We start from the raw sequence: 26,053 nt of genomic DNA on the forward strand, positions 1-26,053 counted from the left end.
ATCTCAGTCCTTCAGTCAGCCCAGCCCCCTTACAGTTGGAAACATCTCCCAGGGAACACATTTAACCCTTCGATCGCCCTTGTGTTAACCCCTTCCCTGCCATTGACATTTATACAGTAATCAGTGCATTTTTATAGCATTTCATACATCCTACTGACCTCTGTATATTGTACTACATCCTACTGACCTCTGTACACTGCCCTACATCCTACTGACCTCTGTACACTGCCCTACAAGCTACTGACCTACATCCTACTGACCTCTGTATAATGCCCTACATCCTACTGACCTCTGTACACTGCCCTACATACTACTGACCTCTGTATATTGTACTACATCCTACTGACCTCTGTACACTGCCCTACAAGCTACTGACCTACATCCTACTGACCTCTGTATAATGCCCTACATCCTACTGACCTCTGTATATTGTACTACATCCTACTGACCTCTGTATATTGTCCTACATCCTACTGACCTCTGTATATTGTACTACATCCTACTGACCTCTGTATATTGCCCTACATCTTACTTACCTCTGTATATTGCCCTACATCCTACTGACCTCTGTATAATGCCCTACATCCTACTGACCTCTGTATATTGTACTACATCTTACTGACCTCTGTACACTGCCCTACATCCTACTGACCTCTGTACACTGCCCTACATCCTACTGACCTCTGTATATTGTACTACATCCTACTGACCTCTGTAAACTGCCCTACATCCTACTGACCTCTGTATATTGTACTACATCCTACTGACCTCTGTACACTGCCCTACATCCTACTGACCTCTGTATATTGTACTACATCCTACTGACCTCTGTACACTGCTCTGCAAGCTACTGACCTCTGTATATTGTACTACATCCTACTGACCTCTGTATATTGTACTACATCATACTGATCTCTGTACACTGCCCTACATCCTACTGACCTCTGTACGTTGCCCTACCTACTACTGAGCCCCGGATGCTGTCCTACATACTACTAATACCGGCCAAAAATTAGAGCAGATAACTAGGTCTGAAACTAGTCAAGCAAATCAGCCTGCAGTTCCAGATGTTTTACTTTCATGATGGACTCTAGCATCAGCCTTGTGGGGGTGATCAATTAACCACTTAAAGACCAGCCGCCGCAGTTGTACTGTGGCAGGTTGGCTCTGTTACGCGAATCACTGTCATTATACGTCGCTTCGTGTAATAGATATAGCAGGCGCTTACCAGCCTGCGGTCCCAAAAAAAATGTGCGAAGCCAGGGGTGCGCCGTGCGATCGCTCCACACAGCGGCAGAATGGGGATCTGTCAATGTAAACATGGCGGATCCCGATTCTGACAGGGGAGCTGAGAGTGACTAGGAACAGCGATCTCAGTCCTTCAGTCAGCCCAGCCCCCTTACAGTTGGAAACATCTCCCAGGGAACACATTTAACCCTTTGATCGCCCTTGTGTTAACCCCTTCCCTGCCATTGACATTTATACAGTAATCAGTGCATTTTTATAGCACTGATCGCTGTATAATTGACACTGGTCCCAAAAAAGTGTCCGATCCGTTTGTTGCAATCCCTCTAAAAATCGCAGATCGCCGCCATTACTAGTAAAAAAAATTATAAAAATGGCATAAATCTATCCCCTATTTTGTAGACGTTATAATTTTTGCACAAAACAATCAATATACGCTTATTGCGTTTTTTTTTACCAAAAATATGTAGAAGAATACATATTGGCCTAAATTGAGGAAGGAATTAGTTTTTTATAAATTTTTGGGGGATATTTAAGGCCAGGAACAAAGGTAGCTTGAGCATGCTGGGGGTGGGAAAAGAACTTTGGCACTTCAGCAGTGGACTAAACTCTTACAAATTTGATCCAAAACTAAGAAATCCATCGTGGTTAAAGTTGCTCCTTAAAACATAACTAAAGGCAAAAACATATATATTTTTAGTTTTGGATAGAGTGGAGAGGGATTCGAACCCCTGTCAGTTCTTATTGCTGTCTGTGCCCATGTTAGGGAGATTCACCCTCTCTATATGCCCTTTTTTTTACCATTATCATCAAAAGTGAAAGTAATCAAAAACCCCAATTCTGGGTTGACACCAGAACAGTATCAAAGAGAAAAACTTCAGATGGGGAGACTAGCTCTAGCTGTTTTGGCTATGGGACAGGAAGTGAAGGGGAAAAAAAATCTGATGGGCTATAACCCTCCCTTACTCTTTTTGAAATGAAAAAAAAACGTTTTAAAGTGGATGTAAACCCGATTCATGAAATTTGAGCTGGGCATATACTGTATATCTGCAGTGTTTTTTTATCTCTCTTTAAAGCAAGTCCCGTTGCTTTCACCTGCTCTGTGGCCTTCTCCTGCTCCGTTCTTCTGTTATCAGCATGATAACTTCTGACAAGTTCTCCGACATGTGATAAAATCAGCCTGAATTTTGTGTCAGGGAGGGTGCTATAAATAGATTAGCAGAAAGCTGCTCTACTCACAGAACATCTATGAAAGTCTCTGCCTATCTGGAGGGGGTGTGTGCCTTTCCTCCAATCAGCTGTCTCCCAGTGTAATCCAACACTACACTGCTACTGCTGAATGGGGAAGAGAAAATTCTAACACAATTTGCATGTTCTATACAGTATATAAAACTGAAGACAGCAGATATACATGTAAAACTTATGTAGGGAGATTAGTTTTATCTCTGTGTATCATCTGAGACTGTTCACTTTACTGGGTATATGTGAGGGTTTACATTCACTTTAAGTTCTACTATAATTTGTTTTCAGCATGTTACCTTCATCAACTGTCTGAAGTAAAGGTTAACTAACATTAACAAAGTGCAGCTCCATTAACTGTCATTGTCTTGGCAGGGTACACAAAAAAAACTAAATAATTTCTTTACATGAAAAGTCAATTTTGTTCCTATCACCTTGGCCTGCAGCTGAACCTAGGCAGCTCTTGGGACACTAGATTCTTATTCATCCTGATGCAGAGCCCTTCTAGTGGTAGCCAAGAGTGGCTTTGTCAGCAGCCCAGTGCAATGTAAACAGAGGTCACAAGGTTGCAGGCTGAGATGTGGTGTACCATTTAATGTTTGTGTGCATCCTGCAATGGCAATGACAGCAAACAGATCTGCAATTAAAGGAGAAGTTCATGTTTACAGAAAAAATAATAAACGCACATATTATTGCAAAACAAAAATGTGGATGTATTATTTTTTTATTTGCAGACATGTCCTCTGGCTTTTGGTCCGTACCTCTGCATGGGCTTTCTGTGCGAGGAGGGGACAAAGGACATGTCAATGCTCATCAGCACCCCGCAGCCCATTGAAACTGAAAGTCCGTCTGCTGTGATGGAAGATGGTACTTAGTTTATTCATTCACAGGAATCTATGAATTAATGACGTGGCTGTGTGGGTGGTGCCTTACACAGCCATGCTGTATTTAAAACGTGACAGAGGGTGCAGGGAGATGAACCCCCGCCTGCTGTCAGGAAAAGAGGTGGGGGGGGGGGCGGTAATCGGGGGGGGGGGGGAGAGGAGGCAAGAGCTGGAACAGGTTACATGTTCCACCCTAAATACAGTTGTAACATGTTCCATAGGAGAACTTAGCATTTAAATCACAGTAATCCTTTAAATCTGCATATTTTAAATATATTTTATAATATGAATTTTTCTAAATAAAAATATACCTACTTCTTGTCATTTTGTTGCCTTTTAAAATGGCATTTTGTGCCTTGGGCAGTCCCATTTCTTTCAATGTCATTCTATGAGCAGTTATTTAACAGTACCTGGTTGTATAATCTTTGCATTGCATACACTTGGGCTCTTTCCTCTTGATCTTCCACCAGTGCATACTCCATTTCCTCTTTCTGCATTCTAAAGAAAGCATAATGAAATAAATAAATGTGATTGTCTCAAGTAGGATAAGTGACCCTTATTCTTCCTGCTGTACACTCCACTGTCAAATGAAAAATACTGGTCCTCTTCCCGGAGAACAGATACTGACAGCTTGACCAAGAAAATGCTATAATGCTTCTGAAAGGTTTATACGTAAGTGCAATGCTTATGAGTTTGTCAGATAAAAATCAAACCTATGAACCATTAGCATTTAATTTACCATGAATAGGGAGTAAAATGCGATACTAATGGATCTCAAACCAATTTCTTGTCGATGTCAGAGTGTGCAGGCTTTGTGAATTTCCTCACAAGACCACAGCTGGTGTCAGCGCCCAATATCCCCATAAGCTCCCATAACATCTTATCTATGCTCCAGAAACCATGCCCTCTTGGTGGAAATCATTTACTGTATTTGTTTGTATTTACTTCAACCTTTGCTATATACACTATACAGCCAAAAGTATGAGTTCAGGCGTTTTCAGGGCCATCAAGCTGGAAAGTGAAAGCCATACAGTCAGTGGAAAAAAGTATTTGATCCCCTGCGTATTTTGTATGTATGCCCACTGACAAAGATATTATCAGTCTATAATTTTAATGGTAGGTTTATTTTAACAGTGAGAGATAGAACAACAACAAAAATATCCAGAAAAACGCATGCCAAAAAAGTTATAAATTGATTTGCATTTTAATGAGTGAAATAAGTATTTAATCCCCTATCAATCAGCAAGATTTCTGGCTCCCAGGTGTCTTCTATACAGGTAACGAGCTGAGAAAGGGAGTGCTTCTTATCTCAGCTTGTTACCTGTATGAAAGACACCTGTCCATAGAAGCAATCAATCAGATTCCAATCTCTCCACCATGGCCAAGACCAAAGAGCTGTCCAAGGATGTCAAGGACAAGATTGTAGACCTACACAAGGCTGGAGTGGGCTACAAGACCATCGCCAAGCAGTTTGGTGAGAGGGTGACAACAGTTGGTGCGATTATTCGCAAATGGAAGAAACACAAAATAACTGCCAATCTCCCTCTGTCTAAGGCTCCATGCAAGATCTCATCTCGTGGAGTTTCAATGATCATGAGAACGGTGAGAAATCAGCCCAGAACTACACAGGAGAATCTTGTTAATGATCTCAAGGTTGCTGGGAATATAGTCACCAAGAAAACAATTGGTAACACACTACGTCATGAAGGACTGAAATTCTGCAATGCTCACAAGGTCCCCCTGCTCAAGAAAGCACATGTACAGGCCTTTCTGAAGTTTGCTAATGAACATCTGAATGATTCTGAGGAGAACTGGGTGAAAGTGTTGTGGTCAGATGAGACCAAAATCAAGCTCTTTGGCATCAACTCAACTCGTTATGTTTGGAAGAGGAGGAATGCTGCCTATGACCCCAAGAACACCATCCCCACCGTCAAACATGGAGGTACAAACATTATGCTTTGGGGGTGTTTTTCTGCTAAGGGTACAGGACAACTTCACCGCATCAAAGGGACGACGGACAGCCCCATGTACCATCAAATCTTGAGTGAGAACCTCCTTCCCTCACCCAGGGCATTGAAAATGGGTCGTAGATGGGTATTCCAGCATGACTAAGACCCAAAACACATGGCCAAGGCAACAAAGGAGTGGTTTCAAGAAGAAGCACATTAGGGTCCTGGAGTGACCTCTGATTTTCAACAAGGGTTTTGCCACCAAGCACTAAGTCATGTTTTACGAAGGGGTCAAATACTTATTTCACTCATTAAAATGCAATTTATAACTTTTTTGAAATGTGTTTTTCTGGATATTTATGTTGTTATTATGTCTCTTACTGGTAAAATAAACCTACCATTAAAATTATAGACTGATCATTTGTCAATGGGCAGACATACAAAATCAGCAGGAGATCAAATACTTTTTTTCCCTCACTCTAAATGAGAAATTCTATTTTATCAGGAATGATCAGGTCCGCAAAAAGAACCTTTTAATCTTAAGTCAAGGGAAGGGTTAAAACTTCTGTAAAGAATGATATCCTAAAAATAGGCAAAGGATTTGCATTTGATGTGAAAGTAATGTCTTCTATGGGATGTCATATTCTTCACGGTTTAGCTCGACTGTTGGCGCAAATTATTCCCATTTACATGGTTCACTAAGATGTGTATTATTGCCTGATTGATTATTCATGTGATGTGCCCGAAATATAGAATTAGAAAAAAAAAAGCTGTAATTTATATCTGTTTCCATCCTGGAAAGATTTATCTGCTCCATTTGTCATTGAGATCATTGTCACCATGATAGAAAGTGAGGGGAAATCTCTTTTTGTTGTGTCTCTGTGACATAAAGTTGAAGTACTTTATATCTGAAGCTGAAACTTATCTTTTAGCTTTGATTAGAACTCGTCAGCTTTTATTGCTGTCTGTGTCCCCGTTGTGGAGATTAATTCTGTTTGTCATGGTGACCAATTTTCCCTAGGCATGAAAGTGAAAATCCAAAATTTGTAGTTATTTAAAACAAGAATAAAGAGGAGATCCTCCAACTGGTACACTTGTTCCAGTGACGGCTGTCTTGTCTCTTACTTTAGACTGCATTCACACTTATGCAAATTGGAAACAGGTTTCCCTGCATCCAATTTGCATAGCAGGAGATTTTGACCGGCGTTCTATGGAGAATTGCACAGGAGCCCTGTGCGTCTTTTGGTCCGTTTCAAGTCCGAATTCAGCCAAAAATTCAGGCTGAAATTGAACCTGAAATGGTGAATGGAGACGCACCGGACTGCGCGAGCCGCTATGTGTTCTAGTGTGAACTCAGCCTTAGAGAGATTTCTAATAACGTCTTGTTGAAGTCAAGTGATGAAAATCAGTATGCCTGGAAACATTTCTTTCCCTAATGAATTATACTGGAAGTGTGTGCATGGTTAACAGCCAGTACCTGTGGATGTTGGAGATATAGCAGCAAATGTGATATACATAGTTCTTGATATACTTGCCATTAGGCCTCCTTTACACGGGCCAACATAAGTGTGGTAAAAACAGGACATTGAACCCTCGTTTTACCACCTACTGACCAACCACCTAAATCCTATATAGCCGGAGGGGCCAGTTCACATCCTGCACCTGAAATGTTTTGCATTGCAGGCATAGCAAATTTAACACAGTGGGGTTGATTTACTAAAACTGGAGAGTGCAAAATCTGGTGCAGCTCTGCAGAGAAACCAATCAGCTTTCAGGTTTTATTGTCAAAGTTTAATTGAACAAGCTGAAGTTAGAAGCTGATTGGCTACCATGCAAAGCTGCACCAGATTTTGCACTCTTCATGTTTTAGTAAATCAACCCCATAGTTCCAGTTGACACCACAGATCGCTTTTCAGAGAATAAACAGGTGTGAACTTAGCCTAAGTGAGCGCATCTGTTTGTTGGTATTGTTCATTTGAATAAATAGAATCTCGCTATGGTTTTATTAAATATAAAAGAATTACACTATGGTTTATGTCAGGGGTGTCCAACCTGTGGTCCAAGACGACTATGAATGTAGACCAACAGAAAATCATAACTTACCTAAAAGTAGAACTGTAGATAAAACTTTTTTTTCACTTTGGATAGATTAAGGAAGGGTTATAACCCCTGTTGGTTTATTTTTTACCATCTGTGCCCCATTTGAGAGATTTACCTTTACTTCGTGTCCCATAGCCAAAACAGGAAGTGAGAGGAAATCCCTGCAAATTAGGGGAATCCCTTGGGGACCCCTAGGCCACCACAACTAGGGTCAACATTGGAAGATGGGACAGCCCAAAATTTGGGATTTTATGTTCAATTCTAATAGTAAATAGGACAAATAGAGAGAGTCAATCTCCTTAAAGAGTACACAGACCACAATAAAAACTGACAGGTGTTCTTATCCTCCTCCACTCTATCCAAAACTAAAGAAAACGTTTTGCCTTTAAAAATTTTGATTTTTGGGGGGGAATTTTGCCTTTAAAAATGTTGATTTTTTTGGGGGGAATTTTTTTTTGTAAAATGTGTTTACATATTGCAAACATATGCAGTCAAAAAAAAATTTGAGTGTCCCTTTACTGGACTTTTATAAGTTTTTTATTAAGTAAAACAATCCTACTCAATCACACCTTATTCATGTCATCAGTTTTTGGCAGCACGTATATTTGTGAGCAACTATCTTCAAGGAAGAAACACATCAAGGGCAAAATTAGAACCAACATATCTAATGAGCACCTTGAGAATTCATTAAGAATTGCTACTATATCCATCCAACCAGATATTGATGCATTATTTTATCAAAAACAGTGTTAAATATCGCACTTGTTTTATGTTGCCCTCTTTTACTTATATATATATATATACACACACACATATATATATATATATATATATATATATATAAAAATGAAGTTGTATTACTCAGATAGGTAAATTATCTTTATCAGTGATTGTTAACTTGTGATCTGCCCGACTTTTTCTGCTCATCAGCTATCCTTAGTGTTAGTGTATTTTATGTGTGGCCCAAGACAATTCCTCTTCTTCCAATGTGGCCCAGGAAGGTCAAAAGGTTGGACACCCCTGGATTATGTCATCCTGGAGATGAAGTTTGCAAGAAGAAAAATTGTCAGATTACATTAGGTTCTCAAAAGGATTCTGCGCTTTTGTGACCTTCTGTAATTAAAAGGCCAATCAACTCTGGTGGGTTGTTCCCACTGTCAGATGGAAGATCTTTGTTTTCTGCATTGGGCAGGTGAAGCAGCACTGCACAGGTGAAGCAGCACTGCACAGGTGAAGCAGCACTGCACAGGTGAAGCAGCACAATGAAATGGTAACAATTTTTTTGCTGCTTCATTTTTTATTTTGTTTGCGATTTAAATATTTAAGATTACATTGAACAAGTGAAAAGCCACATTTTTATTGAACACTTTTTTTTCTTTCATGTACTTTTGTAGTCAGTGCATTTATGTTACAGAAGCATGATTTTATATTCTGAACGGAGAGGAAGTGAAGGGGAAACTCTTCAATGGGTTTATCAATTCTCTGCTCTATCCAAAAAGTAAGAGAAGAAAATTGGCTTTAGATATATAAAAGTTTTGGATATAGATACACTTTAACCAGTATAAACATTCACTAAATGTGTGTGTACATTGGATGCATTCTCTATAGCAGAACACATGTTTGGCCACTTCATCTCTTCTCTGGCTGTATATATACTGAAATCCAATAATCCTTCACATACTTTCTATTATCTTTTACAGCGTGGGTTTCTAACTTTTTTTTATGATTACAGACTCCACTGGAATGCCCAATATGTCTCCAAACTTCAGCTGAATGATCAGCACTTCGCCCCACTTCCTCAAACTGAAATTGATATTTGATCATGGAAATCCCTGGGTTTTGTGGTTTTAGAAATGTTCAATAAAAATAAATAAAAGCTAATGGAGGTGCTAGTCCTTTTCTCCTTTTCATAGTTTTCTGCAGGTACACACAGCAGAGATCAGCAGGAATAATTGGCTGATTTTCAAACCAAATCTCATGAAGGTCCTAAAAGATGGCCAATAATCTCTGGCAATTATTCCCTTCCTAAAGTCAGACATTCAAGTTTGATGAAGTTTTGTGCCTGCGCATAGGCCCTTTGTAAAATAAGAAAATGATCCTTTGTATGCAGCTGAACTTTGTGGCCAAAACTTTGTAGACACCTGACCATCACACCAAAATGAGCTTGTTGAATGTCCGATTCCAAACTCATAAGCATAGAACTAAATGCTAAATGTAAAACATTGCTAGGAGGTGGAGGTTTTTTATCAAATGTAACCTGCCAACTTTTTCCTCTTGACTCTTGCTCTTCTTCCTCTTGCCCTAGCTCTATTATATTTTATTTGTACACTGTGTGGTGCATGTGCCGGGCACCATACACCCCTGGCCCACTCCTGGCATCTGTAAGATGTTGAGAATAAAGTCAGGTGCCAGGGACAATGTAACTTCTGTGAACGATACGTCATCAGTGGCCGCCCAATGGCCAAAGTGAGTGACTGGCAACCTGGAAGTAGTGGCAGAGGATATGGCAGCAGCAGGGGACAAAGTGAGGGAACAGCCTGCATTATACAGTACTGGAGAAGGACACATTTATAAGAAAAGTGAACCTAATGTTGGGAGGGAAGAACTGGCTCTCAATCAGTGTTCCAATTCATTGCAAAAGTGTTTAATAGAGTTGAGGTTGGGGTTTTGTGAAGGCCAATCAAGTTCCTCCTCCCTTAACTAGTCAAACTTAGTCAAACTAAGTCATTATGGTTCTGGCAAGGGTACAGTCTGGCTAGAATAGAAAGGGACCTTCCTTAAACTGTTGCCACTGGAGTACAATGGTCTAAAATGCCTGTCAACATTACAATTCACTGGAAACACCTAAACTCATTTTTAAGGGGTGTCCACAAACGTTTGCTCATCCATAGTAGGCAAGTGTGATGGTCAGTTATCTAAAAAATTACTTACCTGTCACGGTAGAGATTTGCGAAGTATTTGCGTCTGCTAAGTGCCTTTCTCAGAGTTGCCGATACAGGTAAGTCATTGTCTTCGCAAGATACATCTGCAGTAACTTGGGTCTGGTCTTCTTCTTGCAATTTAGTGGATGTGGTCTCTCTTTGTTTCCAAGTCTCCAAAGTCTTATCCATCTCCTTTACTTCCTAAAGGTGGAAAGCGAAAACATAATAAAGTTAAACTAAAGGCAAAAAGTGACGATTTTCTATGTTATAGGGAACATTTAGAAATGTTAATTGTGTCTAAGCAGTATTGTCTCTGAACCTGTATCTGCAGCCTTGTAGCTGTATATCTGCAATGTGCGATTAAGGGACTGCTGCCTCTGCTAGCATCAGTGAGATTTGGTGATGTCCCTGCTGTGCTGCTCGATGTTATTATTGCTGGAGGCAAAGCCCTGCCTCTACCAAGATAGCCACCTCCATACAGAGACACAGTGCAGAACAAAGTATTTATGTCTGTAATTAGGGATGAGCCCGATGTTGGAGTTGAATGTAAGTTCGACTCGAACATCGGGTGTTTGCCTGTTCACCGAATAGCAATTTGGGGTGTTTGCGGCAAATTCGAAAGCCGCGGAACACCCTTTAAAAGTCTATGGGAGAAATGAAAAGTGCTAATTTTAAAGGCTTATATGCTTGGTATTGTCATAAAAAGTTTTTGAGGACCTGGGTCCTGCCCCAGGGGACAAGGATCAATGCAAAAAAAAGTTTTAAAAATGGCCGTTTTTTCGGGAGCAGTGATTTTAATAATGCTTAAAGTGAAACAATAAAAGTGAAATATTCCTTTAAATTTCGTACCTGGGGGGTGTCTATAGTATGCCTGCAAAGTGGCGCATGTTTCCCATGTTTAGAATAGTCCCTGCACAAAATGATATTTATAAAGGAAAAAAAGTAATTTAAAAGTACTCACGGCTATAATGAATTGTTGGTCCCGGCAATACAGATAAAAGAAGTCATTGAAAAAAACGGCATGGGATCCCCCCCAGTTCCTTACCAGGCCCTTTGGGTCTGGTATGAATATTAAGGGGAACCCCGAACCAAAATTAAAAAAAAAATTAATTGTGTGGGGGTCCCCCCCAAATTCCATACCAAGCCCTTAAGGTCTGGTATGGATATTAAGGGGAACCCCGCGCCAAAATTTTTAAAAAATTGTCGGGCATGCTGTTTTTGACATTTTAGGCCATATTGCTGTTGTGTATACCATCAATTGATTGCCATGAATTTATCCCTATTTATGTATTTATATATATACCTTTGTACCATTATGTCTATACCTTGTGCTTATATGTATATGTACGAAATAAATCTATCACCCTTTTTTGATCTGAATAAAACTATTTTCTACCATCACCTCCGCATTTCAACCGCTTAATTTAAAGTCCCAATTCCCTTTTAATGTATTCGATACAGGGATGGAGGCTCCCACCCAGGCCTCATATAAAGTCCCAAACCTTCCCTTTTTTCCATTAAATTACTTTTTTTCCTTTAGAAATTTCATTTTGTGCAGGGACTGTTCTAAACACGGGAAACATGCGCCACTTTACAGGCATACTATAGACACCCCCCGGTACGAAATTTAAAGGAATATTTCACTTTTATTGTTTCACTTTAAGCATTATTAAAATCACTGCTCCCGAAAAAACGTCTGTTTTTAAAACTTTTTTTTGCATTGATACATGTCCCCTGGAGCAGGACCCGGGTCCCCAAACACTTTTTATGACAATAGCTTGCATATTAACCCTGAATTAGCACTTTTGATTTTTCACGTTCGTGTTCCATAGACTTTAACGGTGTTTGCGCGTTCGAACAAATTTTTTGCCTGTTCGCATGTTCTGCTGCGAACCAAACCGGGGGGGTGCTCGGCTCATCCCTATCTCTATCTGTAATTAAAAAAGATCAGCTGCAGAGCGACCACAGGCTATACTGGTTATTAGTCCTTTGCCCTCTGCCTGCCTTTTGGCACTTCTTCCTCTTTGATCACCAAAGCACAAACTATAAGAAAGTCAACTATGAGAAAGTCAGCCACAAACTAGAGAAAGATCTAGAGTAATCTATTCATTTCAAAAGTATGGCTTAGATAATTGATGATTTCTGATTCCTGGGTGCTCAGGCCAGTGTGATTGGGCTAAACATCTGATGTCTGATCATAGGGAACTATGAAGGAAGTAATTATATAAGGTACCGTAAGTACATAAATGCTGTGGATAAAGCTAGGGTAAAGGCGATTCAAAAATAGGCAGCATCCGTGTTTTAATATCTAAAGGTAAGTTCCCTGTCAGACAGATTTGTGAGTGGGAGAGGAATGTTTATTGTGTGCACAGGGAGTTAACCCCCAATTAACAAGGACATGCTCTTATTTCACCACTTAATCCATTCATTTCAACATGTATAAGCACTATTTAACAGCTCCATCTCCTGTTCCATGTTTCTATTTTAAATGATTTGTTGGAATAAAAAAAATATAAAACACACACACACACACAGTTATCTTAAAGGATTTACTGTTTAAAAAATATGTGGTTTAGGGTATATCTGTTTTAATTTAAATCAGTAATAACTTTTAATTACTGATGCATTATGAGAAAAATGAAATATATGCAAAAAACCCTTTATTTCTTTCGTAAATAACCTTAACATTTTTTGTACCAAAACTGCAATTTTAATGCTGCAGTAAATAGAACAAGCAGCATAATAAAATGTATGCTTTCCTCACACTAATGGTACTTGTGTTTAAAATATAATTGATCAAACTTGAAAAAATAGGATTTTTATAACAGCTTACCTGTAAAATCCTTTTCTTGGAGTACATCATGGGACACAGAGCACCATAGTAATCACTATGTGTGTATATAGGCACCGTCAGATGATGGACACTGGTATACCCAATACAGGAAGTTCACTCCCTATATAACCCCTCCTCCTTCCAGGAGTACCTCACTTTTTGTAGCAAAGCATACCTAAACCCCAAAAAGAGGGGAGGTACCTCTGTGTCTCATGATGTACCCAAAGAAAAGAATTCTACAGGTAAGCTGGTATAAAAACCTATTTCCTTTATCGTACATCATGGGACACAGAGCACCATAGTAATCACTATGTGGGACGTCCCATAGCAATGCTATATGAGGGGAGGGAGAGACAGCCCGTAGGGCACCCCCAGACTTGAGAACTTATACAGCTGCCTGCAGCACACTGTGCCTGAAGGTGATGTCCTCATGCCTCCTTACATCCACCTGATAAAATTTGGTGAATATATGTACTGAAGACCAAGTTGCGGCCTTACAGATCTGAGCCATGGAGGCCTGGTGATGCACTGCCCAAGAAGCACTGACCGCCCTGGTAGAGTGCGCTTTGACTTGGAAAGGTGGAATCTTACCCCTTAAATCATAAGTCTGAACTTTAACTTGCCAAATCCACTTAGCGACAGTGGATTTCAGTGCTGCCTGTCCTTTCTTAGGACCTTCGGGCAGAACAAATAAGATATCAGTCTTCCGAATCTGAGCCGTCGTCTTTAAATAGACTTTGACCGCTCTCATCACATCAAGACAATGTAGTGACTTCTCTTCCCTGGAACATTGTTTTGGAAAAAACGATGGCAGGACAATATCTTGGTTCAGGTGGAAACCTGAGACCACTTTTGGCAAAAAATCTGGACGAGGGTGTAACACCACTCTGTCCTCATGAATAATTAAGTATGGCTCCTTACAAGAAAGAGCAGCCAATTCCGAAACTGTACTTGCTGAGGATATAGCAACCAAGAACACTAGCTTCCTTGTCAGAAGGACTAAGGGAATATGCTGTATCGGTTCAAATTGCTGTTTTTGTAACACTGACAAAACTAAGTTCAAGTCCCAAGGGTTCAAAAGTGATTTAACTGGCGGATTAAGCTGCATCACCCCTTGCATAAAACACCGAACCAAAGAATGTGTAGCAAGCAGTCTTTGAAATAAGACAGATAAAGCTGAGACTTGGTCCTTAATAGTACTCAAGGCCAACTTCATCTCTACCCCATAAGGCAAGAATTCTGCCTATGATATACCTCTGAGGGTGCCAACCCTTGGATTCACACCAGGAAACATATGCCCTCCAGAGTCTATAATAGTCCTGGAAGCTGGTTTCCTTGCATTAATCAAGGTAGAAATAACTGACCCGGATAGCCCACATTTCTTCAGAATGTGGGTTTCAATAGCCAAGCCATTAAATTTAGCGCTCGTAAGGTAGGATGGAATATCGGCCCCTGTGAGAGTAGGTCTGGCCGTAGTGGAAGGGACCATGGATCCTCCACTTCCATCTTTACGATTTCTGCATACCATGACCTTCTGGGCCATGCTGGTGTTACCAGAATAACCGGCTTTCTTTCAAGCTTGATCCTGCAAAGAAGTTGAGGCAGCAACTGAACAGGGGGAAATGCATAGATCAGTGAGAACTGATCCCATGGGGTCACCAACGCATCTGTTCCGCAAGCGAGTGGATCCCTTGTCCTGGATACAAAGTTGACTAACTTCATGTTGAATCTGGACACTAGAAGATCTACAGGGAACCGCTTCAAATGAAGCCACCGTCTTTCCTAACAACCTCATGCAAAGGCGAATGAAGGGATCCCCTTTCGACCTGACCATCCGCAACAGCTCTCTTATGGAACTGACTTTTGCCTGAGGCAAGAACACCTTTTTCTGGGCTGTGTCTATGATCAGGCTCAAATACTCCAGCTTTTTTAGTGGTTTTAAGGAAGACTTCTCTAGGTTGAGAATCCAACCCAGACTTTCCAGGTAACTGGTTGTAATGCGTACACTTTGCTCCAAACGAGCCACCGATTGGTCTATAAGCAATAGATCATCTAGGTATGCCAAGACTGTTATGCCCTGTGCCCTTAACCTGGCTAGAGGTGGGACCAGCACTTTTGTGAACACCCGGGGTGCTGTAGCTAGCCCAAAGGGCAAGGCTACAAATTGAAAATGTTGCTGTTCTACCTCGAACCGCAGAAACCTTTGGTGAGTGGGAAATATAGGGACATGCAGATTTGCATCCCTGATGTCGATAGATGCCAGAAGTTCTCCTCCTTGTAGGATAGAAACTACTGACCTGATCGACTCCATGCGAAAGGAGCGGATATTCAGGAACTGATTTAGATTCTTTACATCTAGAATGGGTCTGACATCTCCATTCGGTTTTGGTACCGTAAAGAAGTTTGAATAAAACCCCAAACCTTGCTCTTCTGTGGAGATCTGTATGATCACCCCCTGAGCCAGTAAATGGTCTAATGCCTGAAACAGAGATTGCCTTTTCCCTGAATCTTTGGGAACATTTGATCTCAGAAAACGAGACGGCGGAAACTCCTGAAATTCTAGTTTGTATCCTAGAGACACCGGGGAGATGACCCATCTGTCCTGAATTTCCTCTTGCCAGACTTCTGAGTATTGCAGAAGTCTTCCCCCCACTCTGGCGAGGGGGGGCACCTCTTCATAATGAGGCTTTAGAAAGCTGCTAATCTTCCTTCTAGGCCCTGCAGGGCGGAGGAAAACGCATCTTCAGTCACATATACAGGGTCTGAAATGTGAGAAGCAGCTGCACCACCAATTGGTCCCAATGACTCCCCCTGGCTTGCCATATCTGGTATCTCAGGAGAGGATGACAGTGTGGAGACACTACTGGAGTTCCCAGTGCCTGGGGGTGGAATTTTTGGTACCTTTGAGGTGTCTTTTTTGGGAGCAACTAGTGCCCACAATTGCCACCATTCTGTGCCTCACTCAGTGTCCATTAGTGATGGCAGTCAGTGCTGGCTATCAGTGCTGCCCATCAATGCCCATCACTGCTGCCTATCTGTGCCCACCAGTGCCACCTATCTGTGCCCAGTTCCCACCAGTGCCACCCATCAGTGCCGCTCTGTGCTCATCAGTGCCACCTATCAGTGCCCATAAGTGCCCAGGAGTGATTAAACACCACCAAAAGAAAGCTCTATTTGTGTGAAGAAAATGATAACAATTTCACATGGTTACAGTGTAGCATGACCACGCAAATGTCATTCAAAGTGTGACAGTGCTGAAAGCTGAGAAATGGCCTGGGCAGGAAGGGGGTGTATGTGCCCTTTATTGAGTTGGTTAACTAGATTATTTATGTTGTTTAAAACGTATTGTTTAATAAAAGGCCGTATTGGCCATTTAACTCCACGTACGAGTAGTGTGTTGGGGAGTGTGGTTAAAAGTTAGCTTAACTAAGTGAGCTCTGAACTATCCTGGTCATGAACAACACAGGAGCTTGTAGACTGGTGCCCATCTGGATCAAGCAGAAATTTGAACTTTATGTTGGCAGTTACAGGAAATTATGCATGGCGGCAGAATGAAAGGACAAACAGACATTTTATTTGAATAGACAATAAAGTATATATACATTTAATAAATTTGCCATACATCTTACAATGCAACTTGATATATGAAGTAGAAACATCTGGCTGGTTTTGTTTGTATGACCAGCAGTGGCAGCTGGTGCTCAATTTTTTTTTGGGGGGTGGGGTGGCAAACAAACCTGGCCCCCTCACTCCTCCCACCCCCCTGTCGCTTGATTGATCAATCGCCGCTTTGCTCGCCCGCCCTGCACTTACCCCATCAAGGTCGTGACTTTGGCAGCTTCCCCCCTGCATCTCTTCCTAAGTCCCAGCAGTTGCTTCTCCTCCCGGCCAATCGGGTCTCAGGACCCGCTTCCTGATTGGCCTGGAGGTTGGATGAAGACAGCTCATGACTTACCCTCTTGTTGAGAAAAAAAATTTGAGTACTATCCGTGATACTTTTTTTTATCACAAACATGAATTACAGTAAAGCTTTATAAAAGCAACTATCTCTCACCTGATTTAGTGCGAGTAGAAGCTGTTCATACTCTGATGTGTTGTGCGTTATGGATTTTGTCTCCTCTTCTAACAAAAGGGACTGCAGCTGTAGAAGGGCCGAGTAGACTGTGAAAATCTTTGATTTGCCATTAACTATCTGGAACTGTAAAGAAGTCAGATATTCCCCCAGCTTATACTCTCTGGCCTTCAGCTGGTGTACTCTCTGCAGCAGCAGCTCTCCACGCACCTGTAAAATAGGAAAAGAAGACTAAGAATCCATATAAAAAAGAAAAACACACTGCGCTCAGGTTAGATATTAAAACACGGATGCTGCCAGCACTAGGAGCAGTTGCAGCTGGTGTTTTTTTTTGGGGGGGTGGGGGGGAACAACCACCCTCCCCCCCACTTTACCAATCTACGTGGCAGTTGGCGGGTAATCGGGTGATGGACCCTCTTCCCGATTGGCCAGGAGGAGGATCAGTGTTACAATAGCGAATATTTATTCACTATTGTAACTAAGGTTGTCCCGATACCACTTTTTTAGGACCGAGTACAAGTACCGATACTTTTTTTTAAGTACTCGCCGATACCGATTACCGATACTTTTTTTTAATGTCACGTGACAGTGGTTTTTTTTTTTTTTTTTTTTTTGGGGGGGAGTGAACGGTGTGTGTGTTTTTTTTTTTTTTTCATTTACATTTATTATTTTTTACAATTTAATTTTTTTTATTCTTTATTGCACTGTGTGTGTTTTTTTTTTTGTTTTTTTTTTTTTAATCAGCCCTGTTGGGGGGCTTTGGTGAGATATCAGGGGTCTTAACAGACCTCTGATATCTCCCCCTTGAGACAGAGAAAGAGACAGAGGATAGAGATTCCCCAGTCCCTTTCTCTGCAGCCTCAGCTGCACTGAGAATGAATGGAGAGAACACAGCGGCTCCTCTCCATTCATAAACTGACACATCGTAATCACAAGAGATTACAATGTTTCAGTTATGTGAATGGACAGAGTCAGCTGACTCTGTCCATTCTCACAGCGGAGAGACAGCAGAACGGAGGGGACAGAGGAAGAGAGAGGGGGACAGCGGAAAGCCGGAACGGATGGGGACAGCGGAGGGGGACAGAGCAAAGAAGGAGGACAGTGGAGGGGGTCAGAGGAACGGAGGGGGACAGAGCAAAGAAGAAGGACAGCGGAGGGGGTCAGAGGAACGGAGGGGGACAAAGCAACGGAGCAGGACAGCGGAGGGGGACTAAGGGGGATGAGGTGACAGTCAGCGGTGATCGCGTGTGGGGGACTTACAAGCACCGATCACTGCTGTATGTCACTAAAGCAGCTGAAAGCCGCGGGGGGAGAAGCTTGTAACTCCCCCACGCGCCGATCACTGCTGACTATCAAGGTATCGGCGGAAGCATCGGGAGCATTTGCCCGAGTACAAGTACTTGGGCAAATGCTTGGTATCGGTGCCGATACCGATACTAGTATCGGTATCGGGACAACCCTAATTGTAACACACCTGGGTGGTTCGGTCCACAGTACTCTGCACCTTGAGCATACTCTATTTTGAAGCCTATTAAAACCTCTGGCTCTAATCTGGTGCACTAATCTGGCACTAATCTGGCTCTAATCGGGGGGAGGGGGGCGGCGCCTGTGCACCCTTAAAGGACAGGCCACCCCTGACTAGGAGTTCGAATACATAAACTCAATAAGTATATATAAGAAAGTAGCAGTGCTGTAAAAAAAAACTTAACTTATTCCATCCAGAATACAAAAGCTCATTAAAAGTGCTCAAAATATCTGTGTGAAGAATTATAGGTATTAAGAAATTATTAAAATGTCTTGTAAGATAACAAGTGAGCAAATATAAAGTCTGCAAATAATGCATATAAGTGACAAAAAAGGTCTTCTGGATCCTAAAGTATAACTATTTTTTTTTTTTTTGCAGAGGGATTAGAGCACCTGTCAGGTTTTTATTTCTGTCTGTGTCCCCATTAGGGAGATTCCCCCTCTATATTTTTCCTGTTTACCATTATCATTGAACCACAAAGTATAGACCACTCAAGCAATCAGAGGGTGATTGACTGCTGTAGGTGCTCACCCCAGGTGGCCACCAAAGAATGCAAGAGAAAAAAAAATGCTAGCACACCACAAGTCAAAATCTTGAAGGTTCTTTATTGTTGCCAAGCCAGACAGATACACGGGGACATGATTGATGCATTTCATAGGAATCAGTTGTGCTTACTTATAACGTTATGAGTAAGCGCGAGTGATTCATGTGAAACACGTCAACCACGTCCCTGTGTATCTGTCTGGCATGATCATAAGGGAGACACGCCGCTGCTGGCCATCAGGTACTCAGCATCCTACACATACCTGGGGGGGGAGCAGAGGAGGGACTGCAGGTGAGGACAGTGCTATGTGGTCTGCCTCAGCCCCCCCTCTTTCAGCCACCTCTCTGTCTCTCAGCCCCCCTCCCATCTCTCAGACCCCCCCTCTGTCTCCCAGCTCCCCCCTCTTTCAGCCCCCCTCTGTCTCTCAGACCCCCCTGTCTCTTAGACCCTCCTTTTGTCTCGCAGCCCCCCTTCTGTCTCTAAGCCACCCACCTGTCTCTCAGACCACCCCTGTCTCTCAGCCCTCCCTGTCTGTCTCTCAGTCCCCCTCTTTGTCTCTTAGACCCCCCTTCTGTCTCTCAGCCCCCCCTTCTGTCTCTCAGCCCCCCCTTCTGTCTCTCAGACCCTCCCTGTCTCTCAGCCCTCCCCCTGTCGCTCAGCCCCCCTCTGTCTCTCAGCCCCCGTTTCTCAGCCCCCACTCTGTCTCTCAGCCCCCCCTCTGCCTCTCAGCCCCCCCTGTCTCTCAGCCCCCCTCCTCTCAGCCCCCTCTCCTGTCTCTCAGCCCCCCCTCCTGTCTCTCACTAACTCCCTCTCTCTTACACTCACACCCCCTCTCTCTCACCTCTCTCTCACCTTTCATGATATACAATAATGAATGTGGGGGCCTTTTGGTGGGCAGGTTTTTTTTTTTGGGGGGGGGGCAGCATTTTATTCAATTAAAGTGGGTCCATCTGAATGAAGTCCAGGGTCACATGTTTGTCCCAGTCAAGCCCTGGAGGTAAGTATAAACATATATATATATATATATATATATATATATATATATATATACACAAATATAAAGCCGAGACTTTACAATCACTTTAATCAAATGTTCTGATAATGACAAATTTCTAACAAAATTCTACAGGTGTGATGCCAGCTTTACTCTTTTAGCTGCAAGATCCTTCAGTATGCAGGTCAAACCATCCTCCCCCCAAAATCATAATAATGTTCTCGTCTACCCGATAAGACAACAGGAAAAAAATGTATGCTGAAATTCTGCCTCCTTTGTCACATCTCCCTTTGCACTCTCCTAAAAGCATGTTTACACTGTTTAAGGATAAGATCACCTTTTTTAACATCATGTACATATTACACCCATATTAAGGGTGTAACACGTAACATGTTACAGACGCACCAGCCTTCGCACCCCCCATCCCCGATCCCCCATTTTGACAATGAGTGGGGGATGTTCTGCCCCCGTTAACTGTCACAATCTAAAGAAAAACTTGGCCACGTGGGGCTCCGCTCGCTCGGCCACATCATTCATTCACAGTGTAAACGTGAAAACTACAAGTACCGTAAGCCTTTGCGGCTGTCGGCTTGTAGTTCTCAATGAACTACCATGGTGCTGTTGAGTGCTCTGGGGAGTCAATTGAGCTTTCTTGCCATCCAGTAACTGCCTGCCCATATTGGAGGTACGGCAGATAGCTACACAGGCAGTCTGCAGGACCCACAATCTGCTGATCCTGGGTGCAATACTTTACAGCCCCCCCCCCCCCCAAAAAAATGCCTATTTTTTTACTTGCAAAAAAAACAGGCATTTATTATTTTTTGTAAAGACAAACTTATTCTTTAAAACTGAAAACACTGTGCAAAGCAATACAACTCTGGTTTGGAGTTTTCTGCCCCTTTCTCTCCTAGCCTAAATGCTGTTGCTGTACAGGGGAAAACAAGATGCTAAAATAATGACAGATTCATGTATCTAAACATAAATGTAATTTATTTTTAATATGTTGCGGCCATAAAGGATGTTTAGTATCTCCACTCTGAGGCTGGATCAAAGCTGATAAAAAAGGCAAGATGATTAGTGTCAGGAAGGGAAGATTTAAATCCCAACAAAACCATTTAGTTGTTGGGTTCACCACACAATACCTCAGCAATGTTCACCAGATAGGAAATGATTGCTAGTGTATGTGGAAGACAACTATTATGGCAAATGGCCACTTGACAGTACAGTAATTGACATCATAATACAATTGTGGGTTATAAGGGTAAATAATGAAGACACTCTTCATGATCTTGGTTCTTCAGGGTATACAGTGGCGAAAAAAATTATTTGACTTCTGCAGATTTCTTAAAGTTTGCACAATTACAATGAAATGAAGGGTCCATAATTGTTGTATTTTAAATGATAAAGACAGAATATCAAAAAAAAAAAAACACATGATACAAATGTTATAAATTGAGTTGCAGTTCTGTGAGTAAAATAAGTATTTTATCCCCTACCAACCAACAATAATTCTGGCTCCCACAGACTGGCTACAGTATGTGGTACACAGATTAGTCCTGTCAATTTAAGAAGGTGTTTCTAACAACAACCCGTTATGTGTATAAAAGACACCTGTCCACAGAATCTCTTTGGAGGAAGAAAAATGCTTACTATGACCCTAAGAATACCACCCCTACAGTCAAGCATGGAGGTGGGAACATTATGCTTTTGGGGTGTTTCTCTGCCAAAGTTACAGGTGACTTTGACACATTGAGGGGTCAATGGACGGGACCATGTATTGTAAAATCTTGGATGAGAACCTTCGTGCATCAGCCAGAACACTGAAGATGGGCCAAGAATGGGTCTTTCAGCATGACAATGACCCAAAATATACAGCCACAAAGGAGTGATTCAACAAGAAGCACATTAAGGTCATGGAGTGGCGTGACCAGTCTCCGGACCTTAATCCTATAAAAAATGTATCGAGGGAGCGGAAACTTCGAGTTGCCAAGTGACAGTCAAGAAACCTTAATGATTTAGAGATTTGTAAAGAAGAGTGGGCCAAGATCCCTTCTGAGATGTGTGCTAACCTGGTAACTGACTACAAGAAACGTCTTACCTCTGTGCTTGCCAACAAGGGTTTCTCCACCAAGTACCAAGTCATGTTTTGCTTGGGGATCAAATACTTATTTTACTCACTGAACTGCAACTCAATTTATAACATATGTATCATGTGTTTTTTTCTGGATTTATTTCTCTATCATTTAAAATACACCCATGATAAAAATGATAGACCCTTTATTTCTTTGTAAGTGGGCAAACCTACAAAATCTGCAGGGATCAAATAATTATTGTCGCCACTGTATAAACAAGCTAACACACCTATGCATGGTTTAGAGCCCAAAATATTTTCAATGAGGTGAGGAACACCAACACACCAAAAGAAAAGTCACCGCCGCCAAAAGTACCACCCTACATAGCAGATTTTGCCAGACTTGTGCTCTGGTCTAGTCACTGCACATTTTGAAGACTATTGCTTTTAACAACCATTTCAACGGAACACGATCAACCGAGCGATAATCTCACACACACATGTCAAAGATCATTAGAATTGTTGCCTTCAGCCAACATGACACAGTGAATACATTTTTTTTATACTTTCACTATTCTAAAATGTCAGCTCAAATACCTGCTCAGCATTTCAATCCACAGCTACAGCAGGCAGGAAAACTTCTCCCAGCCTCAATTTGGACTATACAATGTAGGCAGGTGGGGTCTTTTAGAATTCCAGTCTGGTGGGTCTAAGATCAATTTTTAAGCTACTATACTGTTTGCCTAACAAATTATTGACTTTCAGTCAAAGATTTACTTAAGCCCCGAAGAAGGCTCTCTCGGTTTGCCTGGTAGAAAACTTTTTTTTTTTTTAAATAGACGAGGCATGGCAAGGGGTTACTTTGCTCAGACTCCTGCCAATTAGTGGAGTGGTTTTTGTTTAAGGAAGAGCAGCTCTGAGGATACTGGAGTGCTCAGCCTCTTTGTAGGAACATAGCTATACCCCAAGGAACTGACTGGTTTAATTGGGTCTGGTCATACCTGCCTTTTCTTACACAAAAAATACCCGACTGATCGAGGTCTAATGCAGGGATTCACTCTAAATGGAGAAGAAGTTTTCAACATTACTAGTAAAAGTGACAAAACGTTTTCTGTTTGTCAGGGAGATTCTGCTTTACACTAGACCAAACAAGACCTTGAGGATGAAGAGAAGCGCCAATTCCAAACATTGTTAACATATAGTCACAACCCTTTAGCAACGCATTTGAGTTTGAGTTCTCATGTATTTTCTTGCACTAGAATTTAGCTACATACAGTAGGTTTTATTTTAGTTCTAGCATAGTTGTCACCTACTAGAATACACTGGCAAATGCAGTTAATACTCCCTTGAAACACTCCCACTTGTCCTCCATGTTCCTATTAGGAATATTTGGTTCCACTGATTATCATGCAGTAGTGAGTAGGCATTGCTGTGTCACTGTTTGTTGTACTTGCCGTTGACACCCACTCATATGGCTTTTAGACTATTGTGGTTTTCTATTTTTATTCATTTTTTTGTACAATCGTATCTTGGAATTCGATGGGTTTTTGCAAATTATTGGTTCATTACACTAATCTTTAATATTCCTGACTTTTTGTCTTATTTGAACATATTTGTCTGGAGATCCTTTTTGGGTCCACACTAAAAGGGCTGACCCATAATTTCTGTCTTCGCCACTAAAGCAATTGTGTTCTACTCCTGTGACTGGGTGGACCTGGCAAGGCTACTTAAAGATAGCTGACGTCACCACTAGAGGACCCATTGAGAATGTTCTATTGGATGAAACATGTTGGGGCAGAGTTTCTGGTGCTGATGTCACGCTGATGCTCGATCCTGGGTTGGCAGCGGCTTTACAAGTGAGTGTATACTTTTTTTGCACTTTTATGCTTTTAATAGGATCAAAATAAAATACTACACTATTGGAGATGTTATTTGGCTTGTTGTGAGCTTTGTTTGCCCTAGCTGGAGTACATCAGAAGGTGCCACTGAATGTGAGACGCTGCACGGACTCCCAAGAGATTTTTTTTCACTTGTCACAGGTGCTAATGCTGTTGTAATGGCAGCTATAAATTCCGGTGAGTGTTGAATTCACTGGGAGCTGGTGGTTGGTTCTTTTGAGCACTGCTTGAAGAATTCACATTTGTGTTATTGAGATGGACTGCTGATATCACTTCCACATTTTAAGATCATTGTGAAATTCATTCAGTATGGGACTTTTTACTCAATTATATTTACCGATTATTTGCACTATGTTTATTTTGGGATCACATATTATTCGTGTATTATGGAGATGGATCACTGATTCCGCCGACCTTATGAACTACAGATGTCCTGAGAGGAGGGGTTTCAGGAGGTGGATTCAGGGCAGGAAGCACTACTTACAGGCAGCATGGTACCATGGGATATGTAGTCATGTGAAGTTGAACACAAACAGCAGTTCAGAAGCTGCAAAGCATGCAGGGAATCTAGGAAGTTGGAAGAGACTGGCAGAACTCATAACATGAAAGGACATTTTTTAAGTAAACATGCTAAATATTCAAAACAAACTATTGTTTGTATTGTTATTACAACGCTGATGTTATAAAATGAAACTGAATGCTGTGACCATAGATTTTCTTTAAGCGATCTAAATGAGACAGTCAGAATGAACAAGTTCCCTGTAATGTCATCCAGGGACATCTCAATATATTTATAAAATAGTGGCTGCACATTGTACGACTTGCTTCTCCCTTTTCACTGCAAGGTCATCTGCATCCTTTCTGTGATTGGATCATTTGTGGCAGCAAAGCCAGTAAGATTTGAGCCCAGTAACTGAAAAGTGTAGAGGGTTGTGCTAACAGTGTAAAAACAGGTAAATATCAGCACAAAACACATCTATGTTCATAATGTTAATGTTGGCACAGAGTTTTCATATTTGCATATATGACCCCTTTAATAATCTTCTCTTCAATGCCCTGGATCAAAACAAAGCATCAGCTAAATCTGAACTGAAGAGACCCCAAGAGGGCTTGTTCCTGCAAACGATTAAATGGGTCTTATTTTTTAAACCGAGACTTATTTCCATACAGCCAGAAAGTGCAAATCAAAAGTAAACATTCATGTAACTGGATAAGTCTTCACCGTCTGAACTGGTCGCCTCTCATTTTCGTTACCTGCTTAATCTTGTCATCTGTAATTTGTGCTTCATAAATCAAGACTTTATCCTCTGCAGATTTCTTCAGGATCTCTGCCGTTCTGTCCTGAGGATGCTTCATCATCTTTGAACCTGACTGCATAAAAAAAAAATAATCATAATAAGCAATTGCACAGGAGCTTATTCCATGGGAATAAAGCAGGCTATGTAAATAAAACATATTTTGCTTGAATGAAGAAAGCATCTTCAGTGATATGACACTGCTGAAAAATTAAGGCAATGCATCTACTACTAGCAAGAAAATGTGTCTGTATTTCTTTACCGTCTCTACAAGAGTCACAGGAGAGATGATTAGGAGAAAAGGATTGCCATTAATAGGGTTACAAAAAACATATTTGTAACGGACGGGTTTTTAGACCTTTAATGCCGAAGTAGATTTTAGGTTTTGGAGAGTTGACAGGTTGATAAAATATTGTAGTTCAAAATGCATAAAAATAAATAATAAAAAATGTATGTATGTGTGTGTGTGTATATATATATATA

General features: G+C 41.4%; 1 protein-coding gene across 1 annotated transcript in view; it reads right to left on the reverse strand.

The window, feature by feature from the left end:
• The window catches only part of EVC2 (EvC ciliary complex subunit 2), a 321,014-nt gene that overhangs the window by 39,823 nt on the left and 255,138 nt on the right, over positions 1-26,053 (reverse strand). The window contains exons 16-19 of the mRNA XM_073610268.1: positions 25,530-25,646; positions 17,226-17,453; positions 10,349-10,539; positions 3,779-3,866 (exon numbers count right to left, since the gene is read on the reverse strand). Of these exons, the coding sequence (XP_073466369.1) occupies positions 3,779-3,866; positions 10,349-10,539; positions 17,226-17,453; positions 25,530-25,646 (624 nt within the window). The remainder of the gene's footprint in view (positions 1-3,778; positions 3,867-10,348; positions 10,540-17,225; positions 17,454-25,529; positions 25,647-26,053) is intronic.

The sequence above is a fragment of the Aquarana catesbeiana genome, linkage group LG01, assembly GCF_042186555.1.
Source record: "Aquarana catesbeiana isolate 2022-GZ linkage group LG01, ASM4218655v1, whole genome shotgun sequence".
Taxonomy (NCBI): domain Eukaryota; kingdom Metazoa; phylum Chordata; class Amphibia; order Anura; family Ranidae; genus Aquarana; species Aquarana catesbeiana.